Raw genomic sequence first — 22,950 nt, forward strand, 5'->3', positions numbered from 1 at the left:
TCATCCTCCGAAAAAAATCATTCACATTTTCCATATGCAAGGTACTGGATATGTTGGCTTGGATCTTAACATGGTCTCTTGTGTTCAGAAAGTGAGAGCAACCCTTTCCTGAAGGGCTTTAAAATTTGCTCACAATTAAAAAGTAGTCTTTTTTGCATGTTGGAAAGCCAGGCTATTGATAAGGGCTGTTAATATAACCACTGGTATTTTATCATCTTGGACTCAAATACAAAGGCTAAAATAACTTCTAACTTTATGTTCCTATGTCACCTGGCCTCTTGTTTTGAACTGCTCCTTGTGTAACTGAAACCTGAGGTCTGGGAAGGCTCATAGGTGTAGGTGTCAACTTCCTTCTGCAGGTCTACCTGCATCTCAAGCCCTTCTGTGTTCTCAGGTAAATGAACAGGGATATAAGTGCACTGAGGCTCCAAGTGTTGCATGGCAGTCTAAGGCACAGCAAACAATCCCTATCCCAGGATCCCTGGCTCTGAAGCTAGAAAGAACTTGAGAGAACTAATCCAACCTCCTTATTTTATACATGAGAAAGCCAAGGTCCAGAGAGATTGTGACTTCCTTCATGTCATATGACTAGTAAGAAGCAGGCCTGAGGTCTGAAGGCTGGTCCTTGAAACAAATTTGTGTTCTTTCCATTACAACAAACTGAGCCTCAATATCTAACACAAGTCGTGATGGTCAAAATTATACTCTAAGCCCAAGCTTTCAGGGCCAGGGAGCAGGAGCAGAAAAAAGCCAAGTTCTCCAGTAACCTCGACCTCCATGGAGGAATTCCCAGGATTCCTTAAGAAAAGACAAGGATCCATATGCTCACTGACTACCGGTGTGGTGTCAGGAAGCTACCAGTACTTTTCCTGAGAGGCTTTATTAGCTTCTTGTCTCTGAAAAGAACTGGAGAGTGGGACCTGAGGACTTCCAAGGTCCCATCCATCTCAAACAAGTGCTGCTCTAAGGTCCTTTCAGTTTGGCAATGCTGTTTCCACAGGCAGGCTCTGAAGAAAGACCTATCACACAATACCCTCCAGAGGTGGGCAGGTCATCTTAGGTACTAACAGGGGAAAGGTCTTGTCCAAGGCACATATCCAGCAGCAGAACCGGGCCTTGTCCATCATTTCATCCCTCCATCAATCAGTTTTTGTTACTCAAGTGCTGCCTTGAAACATCCTCCAAAAAGGCACTCCATAAGCACACTCGAGTTAGATTTTCTATCTGTCATCTGTGTGTGATTCCCTAACCAGACTGTAAAATCTCCACGAGGGCAGAGAGTGGGCCTTGTGTCCCCTCTACAAACAGCAAGCACTGAATACCCAAGTGAGGAGAGCCAAAGTTGTAGGCTACTCAGTCCCAGTTCTCTCGGAGCTTACAGAGACTACAATGATGAAAAAAGTTAAGGAAATAGAGAAGACCCAATACAAGCATGGGTGTGGTGAGACACCACTGGATCTGGGGGTTAGAGGACCAGCTTAAATTCAACAAGTACATGGATAAGTAAATACTGGACACAGTAACTTGAGGAAAAAACAGGTTAGATCGCACAGCTTGCTTTCGAAGTGGAGACCTTTGGGAGGAAACATGTACTGGACAGGGGTGGAAGTCCTGGCCCTGTCATGTACTGCCTGTGTTGTCTTAGGCAAGATCAACTGTCTAATCTCAGCTTATGAAGACCCCCAGTTAAAAGCTTGGGGCAGCTGGGTAGCACAGCAGACAGAGTGTCAGGCTAGAGTCAGGAAAACTCATCCTCCTGAGTTCAAATCTGACCTCAGACACTTGCTAGTTTTGTGACTCCAGGAAGTCACTTCACCCTGTTTGCCTCAGTTTCCTCAACTATAAAATAAGCTGGAGAAGGAAATGGCAAACGATTCTATTATCTTTGCCAAGAAAACCCCAAATGGGGTCAGGAAGAGTTGGACACACTGAAACAACAAAAGAACCTTCACTTACCTATGAGACTCAGTTTTCTTATTTGTAAAATGGGGAGGGAAATGGGAGGGGGTGAGTGTGGCACACCTCCATCAGAGGTGTTGAACTTATCTTCACCTAATTCCTGGGTACAGCCCAAATGAGATAAAAAAAATATAATTGGGGGAGGAGGGGGCAGTTAGATGGCACAGTGGATAAAGCACCAGCCCTGGATTCAGGAGCACCTGAGTTCAAATCTGACCTCAGACACTTGAAACTTACTAGCTGTATGACCCTGGGCAAGTCACTTAACCCCCATTGCCCTGACCCCCCAAAAAACCCAAACCATATATATACACACACACACACACACACACACACACACACACACATATATATAAAATTGGGAAATGTTTCACAAAATAAACAAAAATATCATACAACCTAGATAATGTTAATTTCTGATTTTTTAAGTCACTGTGCTTGACAGGGATCCATATCTATTAGAGCTGGACATCACTGGACTACAAAACCCTAAAGTTCACTTAGTTCTAAAAACTATGATCCATTGATAATCAAGGATAAGTGCAGGGGAGAGGGGTAAGAAGAGAGCTAACTTGAAGAGAGTTCCACTCTTAGAAGGCTCTCTTGATCTCTCAGTATGCCTGTGCTCAAGAAGCCTAAAACTGTCAAGAAGAGAAGCTAGAGGTTCATCTAGCAATGGTCAGGTTAGAAGTGCCAAGATCAAGCAAAACTGGCATAAAGTGCTAAAACAAGGGGCAAAAACGTCAAATCTCAATACTGTGTATTGGTTATGAAAGCAGTAGGCAGAAAAACACATGCTGCTGAATAGTCAAGAAGTTCTGGATACAATGTCAAAAAGCTAGAAGTGCCCCCAATGCACTACAAATATTTCTACATGGAGATGGCTCACAGTATTTTCAAGACAAACAAGCAGGGTATCTTTGAAATTAACATGCTGAATTTATTATATTCCCTTTTTTAATGCTTGCTCTATGTAACAGTCACGGTTTTACATACATTCCTCTTTTTTCTTCTGCTTCTGTAGACATGGAAATACTCGTGTTTTCTCATGTTTGTCAATTACAGAAACAGCAAAAAAAAAAAAAGAACTTTAATTAAAAAACAAGACTTTCGTCCAAGAATTAAGTCACTGTGAAGAGAGTAGGTCAGCTGGCCATCAAGATCAATCCAAACCCTAGACTGAGAAGCCAAGAAATGAGTAAATGGGTTTGTGTTTTGGGGTTTGTGTTACAAAAACCTCAAATTACAATAAGAAAAAGTTTCATGTTTAACCACTAAGCTAAAGTAAAGCTGTGAGCTCTTCACCTCCAATTTAATCTCAGAATTTTCAGAGCTATGGTATCCATGGCTAAATCTAGATGATTCCTTTAAGAAGGGAATGATTAAAGACAATTCACTCTCCAAGTTTAAGGTATGTCAATGTAATGGGATATTGGTGAGCCACAACAAAGGCTGAATTGGAAGAATTCAGAGAAGGGCAGGAAGGCGTGAATAAACTGATGCGAAGTGAAATAAAAGAAAACAATATGCATGACAACTGTCAACAGTGTAAATGGGGAAAAAAATAAATAAATTAAACCTGTGTAATTATGATTATCAAGCCTGGCCCCAGCCAGAGAAGAGCTAGGGTATGGAACATTGTATATGCTATCAGAGAGGGTAGAAATGTGAGTTAGTTTTGCCGAACTGTCTTATTTTCTCTTTTTTAAATCTTTGTTACAACAAAATGGAGAAGAAAGGAAATATTTGGAAATGAAGGTAATGTGAAAATCAGGGATAACAATAAAAATAATATTTTCTAAAACTTCACTCTAATCACCAGGAATGATGTCATCTTCTAAACAAATTCAGAATCTTCAGAAAGTGACTGACTGTTGTCTATTCTTTCCATCAATGCTTTAGAAAGTTTAAATCTAATCTATGGCAAGACAGGTAAATACAAAAAGAAAAAAGTTTGCGGGGGAGGGGGTATGTGGGGGGGTAGTTTTTCAATCAGAATAAACAGAGTCTACAGAGGCATCTCTAGCTATTGGTTTAAAAGAAATACATTGCAGTTCAAAAGTCTACACTGTAGTCTTCAGAAGGATCCTGACAGATCAAATGCTTGTTTGCTAAGGATTGTTTGAGCAGCTTTCTCATTGGTAACAAATCTATTCCCCAAATGCTACCAGATGAGGGAGATTGTGTGTGTGTGTGTCTGTCTGATTTTGTGTGTACACACACACACATGATCACTCAGCAGGAGGATACCAGAATTATTCAGTCTGAACCTGCTCCTGGAGAGACCACGAGCTGACCACTCCACAGAGTCAGCAGAGCCTCCAGCTGCTGAGGGCTGGGGACATTCTGTATAAGGAGACAGAGCTCAAGCTCCACCAAGTTTCTATCTTGGGAGTTCATTCTTGGCAGAGAAACTTTTCTCAAGAGTCTAGTCTTCTACCAATGTGTCACAACTTCTTCAGAACTCAAGGAAAGAATCCCTCCCGCCACAGCCGTGGGGAAGGTACTGGAAACAATCATGATTCACATCTTTCTTTAGTTTGGTCACAAGACAGAAAATGATCTGCCAGACAAGTTTAGGAGTGAATACAGAATAAGAATGAGAATGAAGAAAGACCTTGCTTACAGTGAAGTCGTGAATGGGCTTAAAAACTCCTAGTAAGCCCTTACCAGAGCAAAACTTTCCCCAGAAAAAGCTGAAAAGTAACCCAAAGTGAAACTGACTGTGGAGACCTTGGCCGGCCAGCAGGGATGGCATAGGCCTGAGCTAGGGAGAGGGGTACCACGAACTCCTCCTGTGTTTGTGCTACTGTCTAGGCAGGTGGGTTATCCTGGGCCTGAGAGGTACAAGGGTCTCTAAGTGGTGTCTGTTTATGCAGGAACACCATCCCCTCAGTGAAGGAGGGAGCATTGCAGAGGAACCCAAAAGATGCTTTCTGAAAGATGACAAAGAACACCAGAACAACAAGCACACAGATGCTGGAGTCCTGGCACTATGGAAAGGGTAAGCAGGGCCCCAGGAAGCTCACTGCCTCAGAACACGTAGATGCCACAGGACAAAGCACATACTGTGTTCTCTGCCACATCTGCCCAGAAGTGCCAAACAGACACAAACATGTTTTGACAAACGGCTGTTGCAGGCTGGGATAGCAAACATGTTCAAAATCCTGAGTACACGGGTCTTAAAAGCTACCTAGAAATTGTCATTTCATAGACAAGAAATCAGCTCCAAAGAAAGAAAATAAGTTGCTCAAGCTTATGTGGACAATCAAAAGCAGAAAGGGGGTTTGGCTCTTCTGACTCAGTGCCCAATGCTCTTTTTCTACTAGACCACATCAGGATAGATGAGAGGGTTGGGGATGATAAGAAACTAACATTTTACAAAGCTTTAAGGTCTGCAAAGAGCTTGACAGATATTATTATGTCACTTGACCCTTTCAACAACACTGTGGGGTAAGTGCTATTTTATCCCTATTTTACAGATGAAGAAACTGAGGCCTTAAGAGGTTACATCACCTGCCATGGTCACAAAGCAAACACAAGAGTCATACTGTGCATGTTGGTAGCCATCCTAACACATATCACAATCTCCTGGGTACAACAAGGAGATGGATGCGTCAATGACAGGTAATTTACAGTGCACCTTAAGAAAGGTCAGAAAATGGGGCAGATAGGTGGTGCACGTGGATAGAGCACCGGCCCTGGAGTCAGGAGGACCTGAGTTCAAATCCAGCCTCAGACACTTGACACTTACTAGCTGTGTGACCCTGGGCAAGTCACTTAACCCCAATTGCCTCACACACAAAAAAAAAGAAAGAAAGAAAGAAAGAAAGGTCAGAAAACACAAGGAAAGGGTAAATCAATACCTCCCCCCCCCCCCCCCCCCACCAGAGCACTACTGAAGGGACAAACTTCCTATCTACACAAGCACCTCAATGAGTACTGTGGCAACAGACAGTAAACACTCAACAAATACTAGTGATGATCCAATGAATAAAAACATGGCTCTGTGTCACACAGGATTATTCAGTTGGGCCCAGGCAGCTTGAGTGACCTGCACTGTACCAGAGCAAACAAGATAGCTGATTCCCATTGTTGTCTGAACCAAACCCAATGAAATCTCTAACCCAAGAATAGAGCAATTGTACACAAACAAACCAGGTGAGGCCTAGAACGAGTTATGTCACAACTCGTTCCTTCCAGTGATTTTCTTTAATAAATGACTAGTCATTTATTAAGGTAAGAGAAGTGTGATGTTCAGGGCCTAGAAGAGATTTTCATCTGTGGCCTATCTCACGTTACCATCCTACTATCCATGAGAAGGATCTACACTTTCACAACTTCAAGAAGGAGAGGTATAAGGTAACAAGAACCCAAAAATGGCTCTTTCTAATAACTCAAACCCTGGTCTTGGGCACTGGGGCACAAAACAATTTTGCTTCTTGGATTTACCGCTATCATCAATAACAATATCAGAAGAAAGTACGTCTTCTCTAGAGTCCAGTTTGCTCATCTGACTAAATACCCACTAAAGACCCCCTAATTCTACCAGACACCAAAAGAGCTGGCCACCTCTCACCCAGACAGGACCTTGTCACAGCAATCTCAGAGACTGCTCTAGGAGGCAGAAGGCCACAAAAAAGTAGGGAAAAAACCTGGAAAGTCTTTAGGACCAAGAATGGAAATATCTCAGAAAAGCAGCCCCTGGCTTTGAAGTGTGAAACAAGTCAATAATCTGAGCCAGGGAATTTTGCTCATAACCCAGTGAACTGCATTAGGTCTAAAACATCACCAGGTGGAGTCAAGTTTCTTTGTCTATTTCCCTGCTACACCACCCCCCCCCCCTTCCCCAGGATTGAAATAACATCATGCTGCAAAGGTCCACCCCTGAAGGAATGACCAGAGAAAAGGGGAGAGGGCAACTCACCACTATCCTTTGATCATAAATAACAGGTAACATCACCACTCCACCATTACCCAGAACCAAGATCCCTCGATCTGAAGGTAAACTCCCATTCCAATGAATACCAAAGTCATACTCTATAAATACCTTCCCAGGACACTAGCAGAAACCTACAGAAAGCATGGCTTCATTGAGCTGACTAACAAATTTCATACAAGAGATGCTCTATCTCATGTATACAGGTGCTTTCTCTGGTCACTGCCCATAACAGTCACTCTCTTCTCTATAATAGTGCTTGTTCCATTCAAAAGAGAAGACAGCAGAGCTCCTGTCCCGTCAAGATTAATCACTCCTTCACTTCAAAAGTCTTCCTGATGCAAAAAAAGGCTTAACCGCTCAAAACCCTCCGGGGGCTCCCTATGGCCTTTAGAATAGAATTAAAACCCTTAGCCCGGGATGGACAAACTGTCTCCACTCTCTTGCCACCTTCATTTCGCATTATGCCCCTCACCCAGCTCTGGGTTCCTACAGCTCCAGTGTCCATCTCCAGGATGCTCTCTCTCCAACCTCCATTCTTTGCACAAGCCAGACCCCCTCCCCTCCCCCCGCATTTCTACCCTTCCCCTTAAAGGCTCTGCTCATCCACTTCCTCCATGAAGCATTCTCCAATACCTCCAAATGAAAAGTATTCCCTTCCTTTTGAAATCTTCCTAGAACATTTTGTCTAGATCTCTCTTCAGGGTCTATCCCACTTCACCTTGTATTATACTTATTATCTACATACATGTTACATTCCCCTGTTAGACCATAACCTCCTTGAGGGCAGTAACTTGTCTTTCTTCATGCCCGATGCTATATATAGTACATTGCACAGTGACGGCATTTCATAAATGCCGGCAGAATTAAATTTAACTCTTCTCACTCCTCCCACCTCAAAGATCTAAACAAAACAATTCCCCAGTCACCCACTCCAACACCACAAAAACTGTACAAGAGCTGGGAGGGGAAAAAGGAAAAGTGGAAAGAGTAGAAAGGGAAGGGGACAGTAGATGAGAAAAGGAAGAATGTGGGAAGAGAAGGAGAAGGAAAGGAAAAGTGAAGGACACACATATATGGACAGACACACATGTTCGCTCACACGCTCAAAGCATCACTATCAACAGCTAATTCACCACAGAGATTCTCTCTGTAGAGTACCACCTCTTATCCACATCAGGTTCTACAGAGCAAGGATGTGATTTTGAGCAACGTATCCATAATAACTAAATTCCAATACATCAAAACAACATGGATAGCCCCCTCAAGCTATACAAAGAGACTTTACCTGAACTTGAAACAGATTTTCAGGAAAGGCCTAGAAGGAGTCATTCTTCCCACTTGGACACAGCATCACCCACTCTTATTCCCAGTCTTCCATGTTCTTATTTCCTTACACCTCCCCCACCAACAGTTCCTTACCCTCTTCAAGGGATCCACACTCCGATCTCAGGGCCCTGGATCTCCTCCCGAATGGCTTCAGGATGGTGATGGTGCAACTGTTCCTGGCACATGGAGACTCTGCAAAGGAGCCGAACCTGCCTTAAGCTGGGGCCGTGACCTCTTGCCTTTTCCAGGGCGTGCCTGAACGTCTATCTATCTGGCTACTCTCTCTACCTGTCAAGACCTCTCTCAATACTCTGCTTTGGGATGAGGGTCATTTCAAAGAACTGTAAAGGCCAATGGAGAGTGAAAATAGAGGCTGAGACTTCGGACTCATGTGATGAGCTCTGGCAAACCCTCCCGCAGCAAGCCTGAAGCCACAGCTCCTGGAATTCTGCATCCAGAGGGAGGAAGCTGGTTTGTGCTGTGAGGGTGAGGAAGGCTGGGTTCAATGTTTACACACCACTCAGCAATACTGTGATGGAAAAGAGGAGGAGAGAAGGAGGAGGACCTGGGGGCCCACAGTAGACCAAAGTCGTATCAGAGAGGCCAAACATCAATCCTGAACCTCGCCAGTCTCCCTTGCTCAAAGCCCCCCAAACGGACCATGAATTCGAATATGAAGCAGAAAGAGCACTTCAGGATGCCCCAAAATTCCCCTAATTCCCTGAAAAAAAATCACTCCTCAGATTCCAGAAGTACTGCCAGGGGGCAGTCAATCAGAGTGCTGCAGGTGCCATGAATGGCCTTTGGTGGGGCGATTGTGATGCAGGGGTGGTTAAGACTCAATCCTGGGGCGGCTAGGTGGCGCAGTGGATAAGCGACTGGCCCCCTGAATTCAGGAGTACCTGAGTTCAAAATTCGACCTCAGGACACTTGACACTTACTAGCTGTGTGACCCTGGGAAAGTCACTTAACCCCATTGCCCTGCCAAAAAAAAAAAAAAGACTCAATCCTTCCATTGGCTTGCAGGTTAAAGACAACCCATAAACCGGACTGAAGAGTAGAACCAGTATAGAAGCAGCAAGAAGAGACTTAATGATCATGGCAACTATACTAAGCTGGAGACGCTAGTGTCTACAAAGAAAGGCCAGTAAGACCATTATTCAAGTGTCACCATTCTCTGACGTCTAACTAAGCTGATGCTTCATGAAGTCTTATTCACTGAGCTGGACTCTAAGGTACAACACACCCTTGAATTCACTTTCTGGCCTTGGCTGCTGAGGCAGGACAACATCTGGCCTAGACGTATGGTGTTCAGACAAGATAACAACTGAGAACTGAAGCAATCTACAAGATGGTTACCCTCTGAGGGGGCCTCCCTTACTACCCCGTCTTTATTTAGCCAGGCTACAGGTTCTCAAATGCCCTAAACACTTTATATTAATAAGGAACTAGAGCCTCACTCCACTGGGCCTCTGGAACAGAACTACACAGGCTTGGCTCCCTTTAGTTCCTCAAAAACTTCACACAACCAAAGTTAACTGCTTTCCTGCTTACACAGCCCCTCTGACAATGCCCTGCTGCCTGGGTAAAAATTAAGTCACTGTTCTCTAGACAGAGTGCAATAGAGTCAGCATCAGCAGAGAAGTCCAGCACCATTCAGAGGTCCTATACCAGGACCTCACAGACTGAAACAACAATGAGAGGAGAGATGAGTTCGCAAGTCCAAAGTGGGGTGGGGGGGAGGATAAAGGGGGAGGTTCTCAGAGACGGCTCACTCCAATGTCCCACAAGCTTAGGTATGTCCACACATGATGCATCAGGAGGCCATAGCCTGGATGAGGTTACAATCTATTTTGAGAGTAATATTATAGTATCTGTTTGCCAGCCCCACCTCAGTGTGTCATCACAGACAACTGTGGACTCCAGCAGGGTTGCATGCTGCCATCCCAGGACACAACTCATCACAGAGAAAACTCCATTTTGGTGCCTCTGGAGCTTTCTAGCAAGATAAACCTGAATGTCAGTTAAAGGTCCTCTGACACCACTAGGAGAACACTGATCTCTTCTTGTCAGACAGTATTCCTCCCAAACCCACACTCTGGTTAGCTTGGACTCCATGAAATATCATCAACTCATGGTAATGGGGCCAAAGGTACCAAAGACCACCACCATCCGAATTCCCTAAATTGTATGCTAAGCGCAGGTTTCCAGTTAAGGCCTTCACACTGACCACACATGTCTAGGGCTGGAATTCCTGACAAGCTGATCACTGATGATTACTCAGTCACATGACCAAAGGTCCAGTTCTTAACTGAGAACTGGCCCATTGCCCCCAAGAGACATTCTGAAACAACCACTATGGTGTTTTACCACATTCCTCCATAATCCCAACACTGAAATACAGAACATTTTTTTGTGAACGATGATACTGATCGTTATATTTTTATTTATAAGCACACTGCAAAATGACAATTCTCAAATTTGCAAATCAGAAGTTACAATCTCAGTGGGCGAGAAGTTAAGACCAATGTTCAGCTACAACACAGCGCTGACAGAAAAACCACATCCCCTAAACATCTGCATTTTTCATCTAAAATGCTCTGGCTCAAGAGTTTACCAACCAGAGCATGGGACATGAAAAAACAAAACCAAAAAACAGCAACAACCTGGAGACCCTGACCCCCCCCCCACACCTACCCCCGCCAAATTCTTGTGAGAAAAATTGTAGGAGGTACAATATGTGTGATGACTGTGCTATCTGCCAACTTAAAGTGGTGTTGACATAGTTCTAGGTCTCTCTTAAATGGGGTTGGGGGAAAGAGATGAGCCAATAATTGGGGTGGGCTATCGGGGGTGGGAGGGATGCTCATGATGCATACCAACACAAGACAACATGATATAGTCTAGGAGTCATGGAACCTTCATCATGATTTACCGAGTGACCTGAGGTAAATCATTTAATCTCCCAATGCCTCAGTGTCCTCATCTACAGAACATGAATAATGGGGCCACCAGCCCCATCTATTTCACTGAGGCTGTCTAACATCAAATGAGATAATAAATGTACGAGCACTTTGCAAACTGTAAGCACTAGGCAAAATGGGGGGAGGGGATCTTTCACAGGTGTGCCCCAGATCAAATCAGGATGGTGACTTGGGACTGCCAGAGTATTCCTGCTGGGTGACTGCCTCCAGTCCTGAATGTGGCCAGATGGCCCACTCGCCCACATGTCAGGAGAAGGTGGGGGAAAGGGCATGCCACTCACCAGGGCTCATATCATAGCAGCACTGTCCTCTCCTTCAGAGCACACCTACCTGGGTTGTTTATGAGGCCCTGGTCACTGGGGAGTTGTCAGCTGAGTCTCAATCTAGGCTTGGCTCATCTGAGTCCTTTGTCAAAGTCACTCCTCTGGGCTGTCCAAGAGCCAAATTCACTACCACCACATTACTACTACTGCTGGTACTACTACTACTGCTGCTGCTACTACTACTGCTGCTACTACTGCTACTACCACTGCCGCTACCACTACCACTACCACTACCACCACTACTACTACAGAGTACCCTGAGACTTTTAAGTTGAAAAAGGATGCCTGACTTTCTGAACAGTCTGGAAACCCCTGAAGTAAGATGACCCCAGACAGTGACTTCACATTCAAATCAGCACAGATCTTTTCTAAACCTTTACTCTGAGTGATAAGCAGCTCACATTTCTATGGTCTTTTAAAGTTAACAAGGGCTTCTTCCTTCACAGCCACCCTCTGAGGTGGGTATTACAAGTGTTATCATCACCACTTTACAAATGAGGAACCAGAGGCTCAAAGAGATGAGGTCGCTCGCACAAGGTCACATAGTAACTAAATGCTGGGATTGGGATTTGAACCCAACTCTCTCGAGTCCCGATTCAGCCCTCTTTCCACAATACCACAGTGCTCCAACTCACATGTAATCTGAGACTCAAGAACAAGAAGCCTGGCTTCTACCTGGGCTCACTCAATCCTACTGAGGACAAAGGTAATTGAGCCTCTGGCTCTGCCGGCCAGCTCTCCCAGGGGTAAAGCACTTAGCAGATCTCTCCCTGCATGCTGGAGTGGGCAGATCATCCCTGAGAGGGCTGCAACATGGAAGAAGTTACCCCAAGAGCACAGAGAACAACCAACTGGAGAGCTCAGATCATTAGCAAGGGACGGCCTATTTCCCGAAATGGCCCTAGGCTGATGGGGACGGATTTCCAATGCATTTGCTTTCATGTTCTTTCACAACCTAAACACCTGCTTGGCTCTAGCCATTAGAGAAAGACGGTTGCTGCAGATGGGGTTGGGAGCAGGGAGGAAATAAAGGAAAAACATTTCTCCCCAGTAACAACTTGGACAGTTCCTCTGTATTTAGTTCTGAATTACCCTGAATTAGTGTGCCTCAACCCTGCTTACTTTAATTAGGCCCCCTCTAAGTTTGTCAGATGGTGTTCCAGTGCCTCCCCTTAAAAAACACCTCTAGGTGCAGCAAGGCCAACACCTGTACTCATTGTTTCCCTGGAGACACCAATCAAAGATGCACAGTCATGGAGGCCACCTCAGAAGTGATCTAGCAATGAATAGAAAATCCCCTCATGGGGGCAGCTAGGTGGCGCAGTGAATAGAGCACGGGCCTGGAGTCTGGAGGACCTGTGTTCAAATCTGGCCTCAGACATTTGACACTTACTAGCTGTGTGACTCTGGTTAAGTCACTTAACCCCAACTGCCTCACCAAAAAAAAAAAAGAAAAAGAAATCCCCTCAATGACATCTCTAACAACGGGTCATCCGGCTGCTACCTCTGGGAAGCTCACCACCTCATCAGCTCATTCTACTTTTAAACAGGTCTAACTGCTGGGAGTTTGAAGTTATACTGTCCCTCCACCACCTCCCCCCCGGCCAATGCCCAAGGTCCACCCTCTACCACCAAGAAAACAAGCCCAATCTCTCCCTGTCCACATGACATTTCTCCAAGTACTCCCTAACTCTAAGTCTTCTCTTACTGCTTTTATGAATGCTCCCTCCCCCCGAAGCCTGCAAGTGATTATAAGCTATAAGAAAAAGACTTAAATGTGGTAAAAGCTCTAACGGCAGGGGGTGGGCGGATGGAGGAGTGACCAAGCGTATTCCCAGCATGACCGTTGGGAAAGCCCAATACATGAATGTGAGACAGTTTTGTAAACTCCCCATCCAAAAGAATGAGCAGCCAACAATCCCCTTGTGGTTACACACTTCTTACATCATGCCCAGCAAAGTCCTCTCCTTCAGCTGAGGAGACAATAGTGCTAAATAAATGGCGCTAAACCCACAATCAACTAGTCCGAGGGCAGCTCCTGGGGCCTCCTCTTCCAGCATACATTATTAGTTTACCACCTGTTAGCTCCTTAGCTAGGGCTCACAAGCATTAATTGGGTGACCTCCAGGCCAGACTGACCAGGAAAGCTCATCTCTGAGGACACAGGGTAGAACAGTGTGAGAGGTGACTTACCCATCTCTGCCTTTACTGACGATCTTCACTTCAAAGTAATAAATGCCACAGGCAGCAGGTATGGGGTGCGTTGCGCGAACTGAGGCAGCGTCTTTGTGATTTTTGCCATGACCTGGAAGAAAGGGACAGGGAAGCTTGAGGAGAAGGAAATGCCAAGAGCAGGCTCCCTCCTTCCTGTTCGGTGATTGTTGCAGTGGAGCCCAAGAAAGGCCTCATCACTGCTATTTCCCACCCAGCAGAAAGAGGAATTGAATGACAATTCAATCAGTAACAAGTATGACCCCCTACACTGTGGCCTGTAAATGCCCTACGGAAATAAACTGCTGCTGCAGGTTCTCCTTTGTCTCACCTCTTCCAGGGCTTGGAGAGACAGAGACAACACTGACCGAGAAATTCTGGCAGCAAGACAGATGAAAACTAGGCAACAATGTTCCCTCCTAAAAGGCTGTGTGTCTATGTGACTTCTAAAGATAAGGAGCTGATGTTTGTCAGGCCTCTCAGGAAATTAAGGCAGCCACCTGAAGGTGTGGAGGTGGGAGAGGATGATAGCCTGTTCTATGTACCTAAATGTTTCCCCTTAAAAGCAGAAACAGGGGCTTCCTGAGAAGGTCTAGCAGGGGGATGTGCCAATAGCCAACAACAAAGGCTCTTAGTTGGGGAGGTCACCACCAATGGGTTGACATCAGGAAAACTAGAAATGGTTTGGCACCTTCTCAGGGAGTCTGAAGTACAGGAAGTGCAGGGCGCCCTGAGGGCCCAGTGCATTATGTAAGGTGTCAGCACAAAATAGGGGACACCTGCTGTGACTCAGGGAGGTTTCAGCAAGCCATCAGGACAACCTTCCCTGGGGAAAGAGGTGGGGGGGGACCGACCCCACACTGAATCAGGATGAATTCAGAGAAGCCAGACAGGGAGAGAAACAAAAAGGAAATGCAAAGAGCATTAAGTGGGGAGTTCAAAGGCTTCAGTTTCAGTTGTAGCTCGAGTCACTTGGGCTTCTTGGGCCTCAGTTTCCCTTCTCCACTTCCCCCCCAAAAAAAGAAAGGGCTAAGACTAGATGATCGCTAACCCTAACCCCAAACATCTATGGCCTATGTCTATTTACGATTAAATAGGGGTGAGGGACAAAGCTATGAGGTAGGGCACACTTACACACTTACACACACACACACACACACACACACACACACACACACACACACACACGCGGAAAGAGAAAAAGCCCTCTCTGATCATGGAAAGGCCTGAAAGGGAAGGAATGAGGTTGGGAAATGAAGGACAGGAACTGGCGCGGGAAGGGGGGTGGGGGGAAGAGGAAGGGACCGCAGGCCTTCCCCCACCCTCAACTCCCCTCCCCAAATATCAGCGGCAGGCTCGGACAGCAGGGAGGAGACTCAGCTGCGAGGTGTAGTGGGAAAAGTCCCGGATCGGGCAATCAGAAGGCCCGGGTTCGAATCCCGGCCCCGGTACCTGGAAGCTGTGTGACCTTGAGCCAGTCCCTTTCCCTCTCTGAGCCTCAGTTTCCTCACCTGTGAACCGGGGGGATGGTGGAGGGGGCGGTGCGCTAGGCAGTCTCTGAGCTCTCTCTAGATCCCACGAGCCCTGTTCAAGGGAGGCCCAGCCCCGCGGCCCCGCACAACCCCCTGGTCCCCCACGGCCCCGACCCCGGCACCTTTGTAGTGGACGCGGAGGTTGCTCTGGGAGAGGCCGATGTAGTTGTACTTGTCCTTGGGGCTCCACGAGCGGGGCAGCGGTGTCTCGTGCTGGTTGACAGCCGGGTAGAGGCGCTGCAGGCGCCGGGTCAGCTCCTGCTCCCCGGGAGAGGGGAGCCCGCCAGCGCCGCTGCCGCCCCCGCCGCAAGACTCGCCAGCTGGGGGGCTCCCCGCTCCCGGATCCGCCGCCGCTGCCGCCATCTTGGAGGGAGCCGCTATTGTGTCACAGAGAGGCGGGGGAGACAGGCACCAGATCCGTCGCGCCCAGCCAATAAGCTGCGCGCCCGCGGAGGCCGCAGGGAAACTGAGTTCGACTTCCGTGTCTACACGCGTGTCTTCCCATCGGACTGACTACCTGTCCCACAGTGCCCGCGGTCTCGGGGGCGGCCCAAATTCGTTCGGTAGGGCAGTCGCACAAGGCTTGCTGGGAGTGGTAGTCCGCATCTCTTCAGTTGGAACCTTGTCAAGCGAGACTTTCGGAGGGTAGAAACTACAATTCCCCTATAGGAAAGGGGCTTTGGCCTCTCCGCCTTCGCCACACCCCCGAAGTCCCAGTCATTCTTTGCCTCGGAGCGTGTTAACTTGTTGGTCTCTAATTACTACTTGTCACCTGTGCGAGGGTGTCCTAGGGAAGTCTACCCCCAAGCAAATGTGAGTTTCTCCAGGCGATTACATTTGTCTCTACCTCCAAGACCTTCGATATAAGGGGCCAGAGCTGCCTCTAGTACGGGGCAGGAACCCTGACCTACGCTGTGCACCGCGCAACTCAGGCAGTATCTCGGCCACCCCTGTCCGTGGAGGTCTTCTGGAGGCAGTGTTTCCACAGCGACAGACTGTAAACAAATACCAGCTGAGGCTCCTGGAGGCAGCCGCTGTGAGCTGCGGGCGAACGGTTGGTGCCCTAGGAGAGGGACGGGCCCCCGGACTATGGCTCTCCCTCGGCCAAGAGGCGATGTTACCTTCTCCCAAGCAACAGTGAGGTATGGCTTGGGCAGAAGGTTGATGCCCTTTTCTCGCTTTCTCCTTCCGGGACAGCTCCATCCCGGTTTGGGTGAACCAAGAGAAGCTGGGTTCAGCTGCAGGCGGGCAGAACTTGTCCCCTGCCTTCTAGAGACTGGCACTGTCTGTAAAAGTGTCCAAGTTTATTAGAATAACAGTGATAAATAATAATAACTAGCATTTACAAAACGCTTTATGGTTTCCAAAGCTTTGTACCACAGTAGATGATTTGGCCCTTACAGCCCTGTGAGGTGGGTAGTTATTTATTCCCATTTTATAAATGAGGAAATTGAGGCATCCCCTGATTCAATAAACTCAATAGATTATTCAAGAAATCCAGAACAACTATAAAATTCTGTGTTTGGCGTTTAAAGTCCTTTATGATCTGCTTTTTCCTACCTTTAAATTCGACATCTTACCTCCTCCTCCATCTTCGAATTCTGCTGCCTATTGACACTGAACTCTTTGCTGTTTGTCTGCCTACTCAGCATTTTCACTGGATGTTCCCCTGGGGCTCTATGCTCCTCATCCCCACCTCTTAGCTTCTTTCAAGCTTCTGAACCCCATTTCCTGCAAAAAGTCTTTCCAGGCTTCCTTATTTCTTTTCTTTTTTTTTTTTGTCTTTGTTTTTTGTGGGGCAATTGGGGTTAAGTGACTTGCCAAGGGTCACACAGCTAGTGAATGTTAAGTGTATGAGGCCGGATTTGAACTCAGGTCTTCCTGAATCCAGGGCCGGTGCTCTATCCACTTCACCACCTAGCTGCCCCTTTGTTTTGTTTTGTTTTGTTTTGTTTTGTTTTGGGGGGGGGCCTTCCTTATTTCTAGTACCTTCCCTCCAATTTATCTAGTATATATTTTCTTTGTACAAAGTTGTTGGCATATTGTCTCCCCCATTAGATTGTAAGCTCCTTAATAATAGCATTTATCCACCTACAGGAAGAGAACTGATAAACACTGAGTGCAGATTGAAGCACTTTATTCTATTTATTTTTTATTTCCTTTATTTTTCTTGCTTTTTTTTTTTGCAACACAGCTGACATGGAAATTAGTTTTGCTTGACTCTGAATGTATAATCAATATCATATTGTTTGCCCTCTCATTGGGTGGGGAGGGGCAGAAGAGAAGGAAAGAATTTGGAACTCAAAATTTTCTTTTTTATTTTTTTTTAAGTGAGGCAATTGGGGTTAAGTGACTTGCCCAGGGTCACACAGCTAATAAGTGTTAAGTGTCTGAGGCAGGATTTGAACCCAGGTACTCCTGACTCCAGGGCCGGTGCCACCTAGCCACCCCGAAATTCAAAATTTAAAAAAATAAACATTAGAAAGGCAGTGAGCTCTCAAACTCATGACACGATTGCTCAAAAAAAAACCACATCCAAATAACACCATAGGAAAATGCTTGGAGCAGCAGAACTCACAGAAGAATATGCTGAAATCATCTTCTAACCAGGAACGGCTTGGAAGATCAGAAGGAGGGAGCTGCTGTGCTTATACAGGAGTCTAGCCCAACCCACAGTCACCCTGACACAGATCCAGTCCCAGGAAGGCCTCACCAGAGAAGGAGACCCCCCCAGAGCCTCTGAATCAGCTGCAGCAGCAGTATAGTCTGGAACTAAGCTCCCACTCTGGTGAGAGGGCTGAGCCCTTGGCAGGGGAGAGACTACAGGGGTCTACACTGGTGCTGAGACATAACTTGGGTTTTTCACCCCTACTGAGAACTAGGAGGTAGGCTTGAGTAGCAGTGGCCCAAGTGGGGGAGGGGCACAGGCTCATCAGAGCTAACAACTACAACACACAAAGCTGGTGATTAGCAAGTTGGTCTAGGGTCATCTACAGACCAGGGAACAGGCCAGGCAACAGGCCAGGTGAGTGAAGAACCTGATGATCCTCCTTAAATCATACCACCTGGGACCTTCTGAAGTTTGGTATAGTGCAGCTTGGAAACAGTGCCCCACTTTAAGGAGCTAAAAGTCAAGTAAAAGAAAGGCAAGATGAGCAGAGAAAGGTGAGGACCATAGAAAGTTTCTTCAGGAACAAGGAAGACCGAGGTGCACCCTCAGAGGAAGATGTCAACATCAGGGCCCCTATATCTAAAGCTTCCAAGAAAAATATGAATTGGTCTCAGGCCATAGAGGTGCTCAAAAAGGACTTTGAAGATAAAGTTAGAGAGGTAGAAGAAAAAATGGAAAAAGAAATGAGGGTGATTCCAGAAAGATATGAGAAAAAAGTCAACAGCTTTAAAAGTCAAATTGGCCAAATGGAAAAGGAGGTACAAAAGCTCTCTGATGAAAATAATTGCCTAAGAAAGAAGATTGAACAAACGGAAGCCAGTGACTTTATGAGAAACCAAGACACAATCAAGCAAATCCAAATGAATAAAAAAATAGAGGGCAATGTGAAATATCTTCTGGGAAAAACTGCTGACCTGGAAAATAGGTCCAGGAGAGATAATTGGAAAATTATTGGCCTACCTGAAAACCATGATCAAGAAAAGAGCTTAGACATCATCTTCTAAGATATTCTCAGGGAAAATTGCCCTGAAATTCTAGAAGCTAAAATAGAAATTGAAAGAATCCACCAATTACCTCCAGAAAGGGATCCCAAAAGGAAAACTCCTAGGAATATTATAGCCAAATTCCAGAGCTCTCAGGTCAAGGAGAAAATATTGCAAGCTGCCTAAAAGAAAGAATTCAAGTACTGTGGAGCCCCAGTCAGGATAGCACAAGATCTAGCAGCTTCTACATTAAAGGATCAGAGGGCATGGAATATGATATTCCAGAGGGCAAAGGAAATGGGATTACAACCAAGAATCACCTACCCAGCAAAACTCAGCATTATCTTTCAGCGGAAAAAATAGGACGTTAATGAAAAAGACTTTCAGATATTTGTGATGAAAAGACCTGAACTGAATGGCAAATTTGATTTTCAAACACAAGACCCTAGAGAACCATAAAAAACTGGAGGGGGGACATACCTGGGGTCATACAGTGGGCAACTGTCTTGTGTCTGAGGCCGGGGTTTTGGCTGGGATCCCCCTGGGTCCAGGGGTGATGCTTTGTCCACTATGTCACCTAGCTAGGTGATGAAATCTTTAGGGTTAAATTGAGGGGTGAAGGGAATGCACTGGGGGAGAGGGAAGGGCAGAGGTGAAATCCTACAAGAAAGAAACAGGAAAAGGCTTATGGAGTCAGGGAAGAGATGGGAGAAGAGCAGGGCAGTAAATTAATTTTACACTCATCAGAAAAGGCTCAAAGACCTTAAACTTATCAGAGCTGCCTCAAATAGGGACTAACACACACCCAACTGGGTGGGGTAATCTATTTAATCTGGGCAGTAAATGAGTCTAACACTCTTCAGAATTGGCTCAAAGACCCCAATCTAATTAGAATTGGCTCTAAGAGGGAATAATGGACACACTCAATTGGGTGGAGTAATCTCTCTAACCCTGCAGGAAAATAGGAGGGGAAGGGGATAAAGAGAGAGAAGGGAAAAAGAAGGAAGGGCAGAGTGGGGGAGGGGACAGACAGAAGCAAATCCCTTTTGAAGAGTGATAGGATGAAAGAAGATGGATAATAGAATAAATATCATGGGGAAGGGAATAGGATGGAAGGGAAACAGTTAACAATAGTAATCATGAAAAAGAGAAAAGGGGGAAAAATTGTACAAAAAATATTGATAGCAACTCTTGGTGGAGGCTAAGAATTGAGAATCAAGGGAATGTCCATCAATTGAGGAATGATGGAAAAAGCTGTGCTATATGATTGTGGTGGAATGGTCTTGTGCTACATGAAATGATAAACAGGATGATCCCCCCAAAACCTGGAAAGACTAATGAACATCGATGTATAGTGAAGTGAGCAGAGCCGAGAGGACATTGTGTGTAGTGACAGCAGTATTGTTCAATGAGCAATTGTGGATGACTTAACTACTCTCAGCAGTGCAATGATCCAAGACAATCCCAAGGAACTAATGAGGAAGCTTACTATGCACCCCTATAGAAAGAACTGATAAAAAGAGCACTTGTGGATTATACATATGTAACCTGTTTGCGATCTTGTGGATGGGGAAGGAAAGGGAGGGAGGGAGAAAAATGTGGAACTCTAAATCTTATGAAAATGAATGTTGAAAACTACCCTTACATGTAACTGGAAAAAATAAAATAAATGTTTGTTGCAAAAAATAAATAAATAAATAAAACATTAAATAAAGGAAAGAGATGAATAGTTTAAAAATAACAGTGACTATGTACCAAGTACTATTATAATCCCCATTCTACAGTTGAGGAAACTGAGGTTAAGTGATTTGTACAAGGTCACACAGCCAGCATGTGAGGACAGATTTGAACTCAGTTCTTCCTGACTTGAGGCCCATCTCTCTATGCACTGGACCACCTTGCTGCCTTCTTGCAAGTAGGATCTGTTTTTGCCTTTCTTTGTACCCCAGTGCTTAGCATAGTGCCTGACACATAGTAGGTACTTTAAGAATGCTTGTTGGGGGCAGCTAGGTGGCACGGTGGATTGAATCCCCTGGATTCAGGAGGACCTGAGTTCAAATCCTGCCTCAGACACTTGACATCTACTAATTGTGTGACCCTGGGCAAGTCACTTAACCCTCATTGCCTTGCCAAAAAAAAAAAAAGCTTGTTGACTTGACTTGAGACTGTGCTTGCTAGGTCAAGGAACTTGCCCAGGATCACACAGACAGTAAGTGGCTGAGGCCAAGATTTGAACTCCAAGTATACACTGTATCTACTACTGACACCTAGTGACCACTCCATTAGTTTGGAGTCATGGAATAACACCCATTTCCATGGTGTCTTAAGGTTTACAAAGAACTTCCTCTCAACAGCCCTGTGAAGTATTTATAATCCCTACCAATATTATCCTTCCTCATATTTCAGGATAACAAAAGTGGGACTTCGAAGCTGAGATGATTTCCCTAGGGGAACAGTAAGGTGTCAGAGGCTGATTTGGATAGAAGGTTGCCGTATTCCACCATACTACTTAGAGCTGGAAGAGACCTTAGAGATTTAGTCCAGTCCCCCACTTTACAGAGGAGAAAACTGAGCCCCACAGTAGGGAAGTGATTTTTTACCAAGTCACACAGGTGACAGAGCCAAGAATAGATCTCTAGACTTAAAAACAGAGAAGGAAATTAGGACCTGGAGAAAATGACGATTTGCTCCAGATCATACAGGTTAAATGCAAAGTACAGTCCTATTTGGTGGAGAGATTCACCAATAATAAATAACTCATGCTTGTATGCACTGAAGGTTTAGAACTGGAGATGACCTTGGGTATCAATACAGTCAAAGCCCTCTGTTTTACAAAGGAATAAATTGAGTCCCAGAATAGTTAAGAGACTTGCCCAGGATCACATAGGTGGGAAGAGAGACAGAGAGAGAGAGGTGTTCTGACCCTAAACCTCCTGTCTTTTCCCCTACTTCTCACATTCTAGCACACTTCCCCCTCAGTTCCAATCTTAACTGTCACCACTCATCTGTGCATCCTTGGGCAGATCTTTTCTTTTCTCTAGGTTTCAGCTCCCTTCATCTGCAAAATTAGGAGTTTGGACTAGATTATCTATCTCCAAGGACCTTCCCAGTTCTAAAATCCAACGATCCCTTTTTGAAGTTCATGAACTGCACAAAATTCATTAAATTGATACTGCTCCTGGCCTCTGGGGCCCTAAGAGGGAAGTAATAAGGATTCAGAGACAGTTCAGACACCCATTGAACTAACACCTACATTCAGAGAATTAGGGCAGTGGATAAAGCACTGGCCCTGGATTCAGGAGGACCTGAGTTCAAATCCAGTCTCTGACATGACACTTATTAGCTGTGTGACCCTGGGCAAAAAGTCACTTAACCCTTATTTCCCCACCCCTCCCCCCAAAAAATAATTAAGGCAGCATAGGTAAGGTAAAACACAAGGCATTTGCAGTCAGAGAGCCTATATACAAATCCCAACCCAGAAACCTTTATGATCTTGTCAAGTCACTGTTCCTCACCTGCAAAATAAAACCCATGAAGTCATCTTTGATATCAGCCATTGGCAGAGGGATGGGTGTATTTTTGTAGCTGCTGAACAAAGAAGTCTTATAAAGTGAATGCTGTTGCTAAGGTTGAGGACCTGAATCAGAGCTTCTTCATAGAGAATCCTTCCCCTTATGGACCTAGGACTGTTTGCCTCAGTTTTCCTTAACTGTGAAATGGGGATAATAATAGCAGTTACTTACTAGGATTGTTGTGAGGGTCAGATGAGATATTTGTCAAATGCCTGGAACAAAGTAGAAGCTCATTGTCTAATTAGGAAGACAGCATGCCAACAAGCCTGTACAGAGAAGATCTGTACTAGATCAATTGGGATAATCCACTAGGACCAGAGTCCAGATATTGACTCTGAAATTACTGCTTCAAACCTGGGCAAATGAAAAATGAGAGGCTAGAACGAGGTGATTCCTAAGGCCCCATCTCAAAGTATATCCTCTGCTACCCATAATCCTTGGGATTTC

The 22,950-nt window shown here is 45.5% G+C and overlaps 2 protein-coding genes across 3 annotated transcripts in view; one reads left to right on the plus strand and one right to left on the minus strand.

Moving 5' to 3' along the window:
- The window catches only part of RANBP10 (RAN binding protein 10), a 129,347-nt gene extending 113,692 nt beyond the window's left edge, over positions 1 to 15,655 (minus strand). The window contains exons 1-2 of one of the 2 annotated variants that reach the window (XM_043981034.1): positions 15,400 to 15,655; positions 13,728 to 13,839 (exon numbers count right to left, since the gene is read on the minus strand). In XM_043981034.1, coding sequence (XP_043836969.1) covers positions 13,728 to 13,839; positions 15,400 to 15,640 — 353 coding nt within the window. In that variant the 5' untranslated portion in view covers positions 15,641 to 15,655. Of the gene's footprint in view, positions 1 to 8,320; positions 8,420 to 13,727; positions 13,840 to 15,399 lie in introns of those variants that run through there. The other variant, XM_043981033.1, reaches the window with a different exon arrangement.
- A 360-nt stretch (positions 15,656 to 16,015) lies between these two features.
- Positions 16,016 to 22,950, plus strand: part of TSNAXIP1 (translin associated factor X interacting protein 1) — a 33,998-nt gene continuing 27,063 nt past the window's right edge. The window contains exon 1 of the mRNA XM_043985343.1: positions 16,016 to 16,419. Coding sequence (XP_043841278.1) covers positions 16,367 to 16,419 — 53 coding nt within the window. The 5' untranslated portion in view covers positions 16,016 to 16,366. The remainder of the gene's footprint in view (positions 16,420 to 22,950) is intronic.

This window comes from Dromiciops gliroides, chromosome 2 (genome assembly GCF_019393635.1).
Source record: "Dromiciops gliroides isolate mDroGli1 chromosome 2, mDroGli1.pri, whole genome shotgun sequence".
NCBI lineage: Eukaryota > Metazoa > Chordata > Mammalia > Microbiotheria > Microbiotheriidae > Dromiciops > Dromiciops gliroides.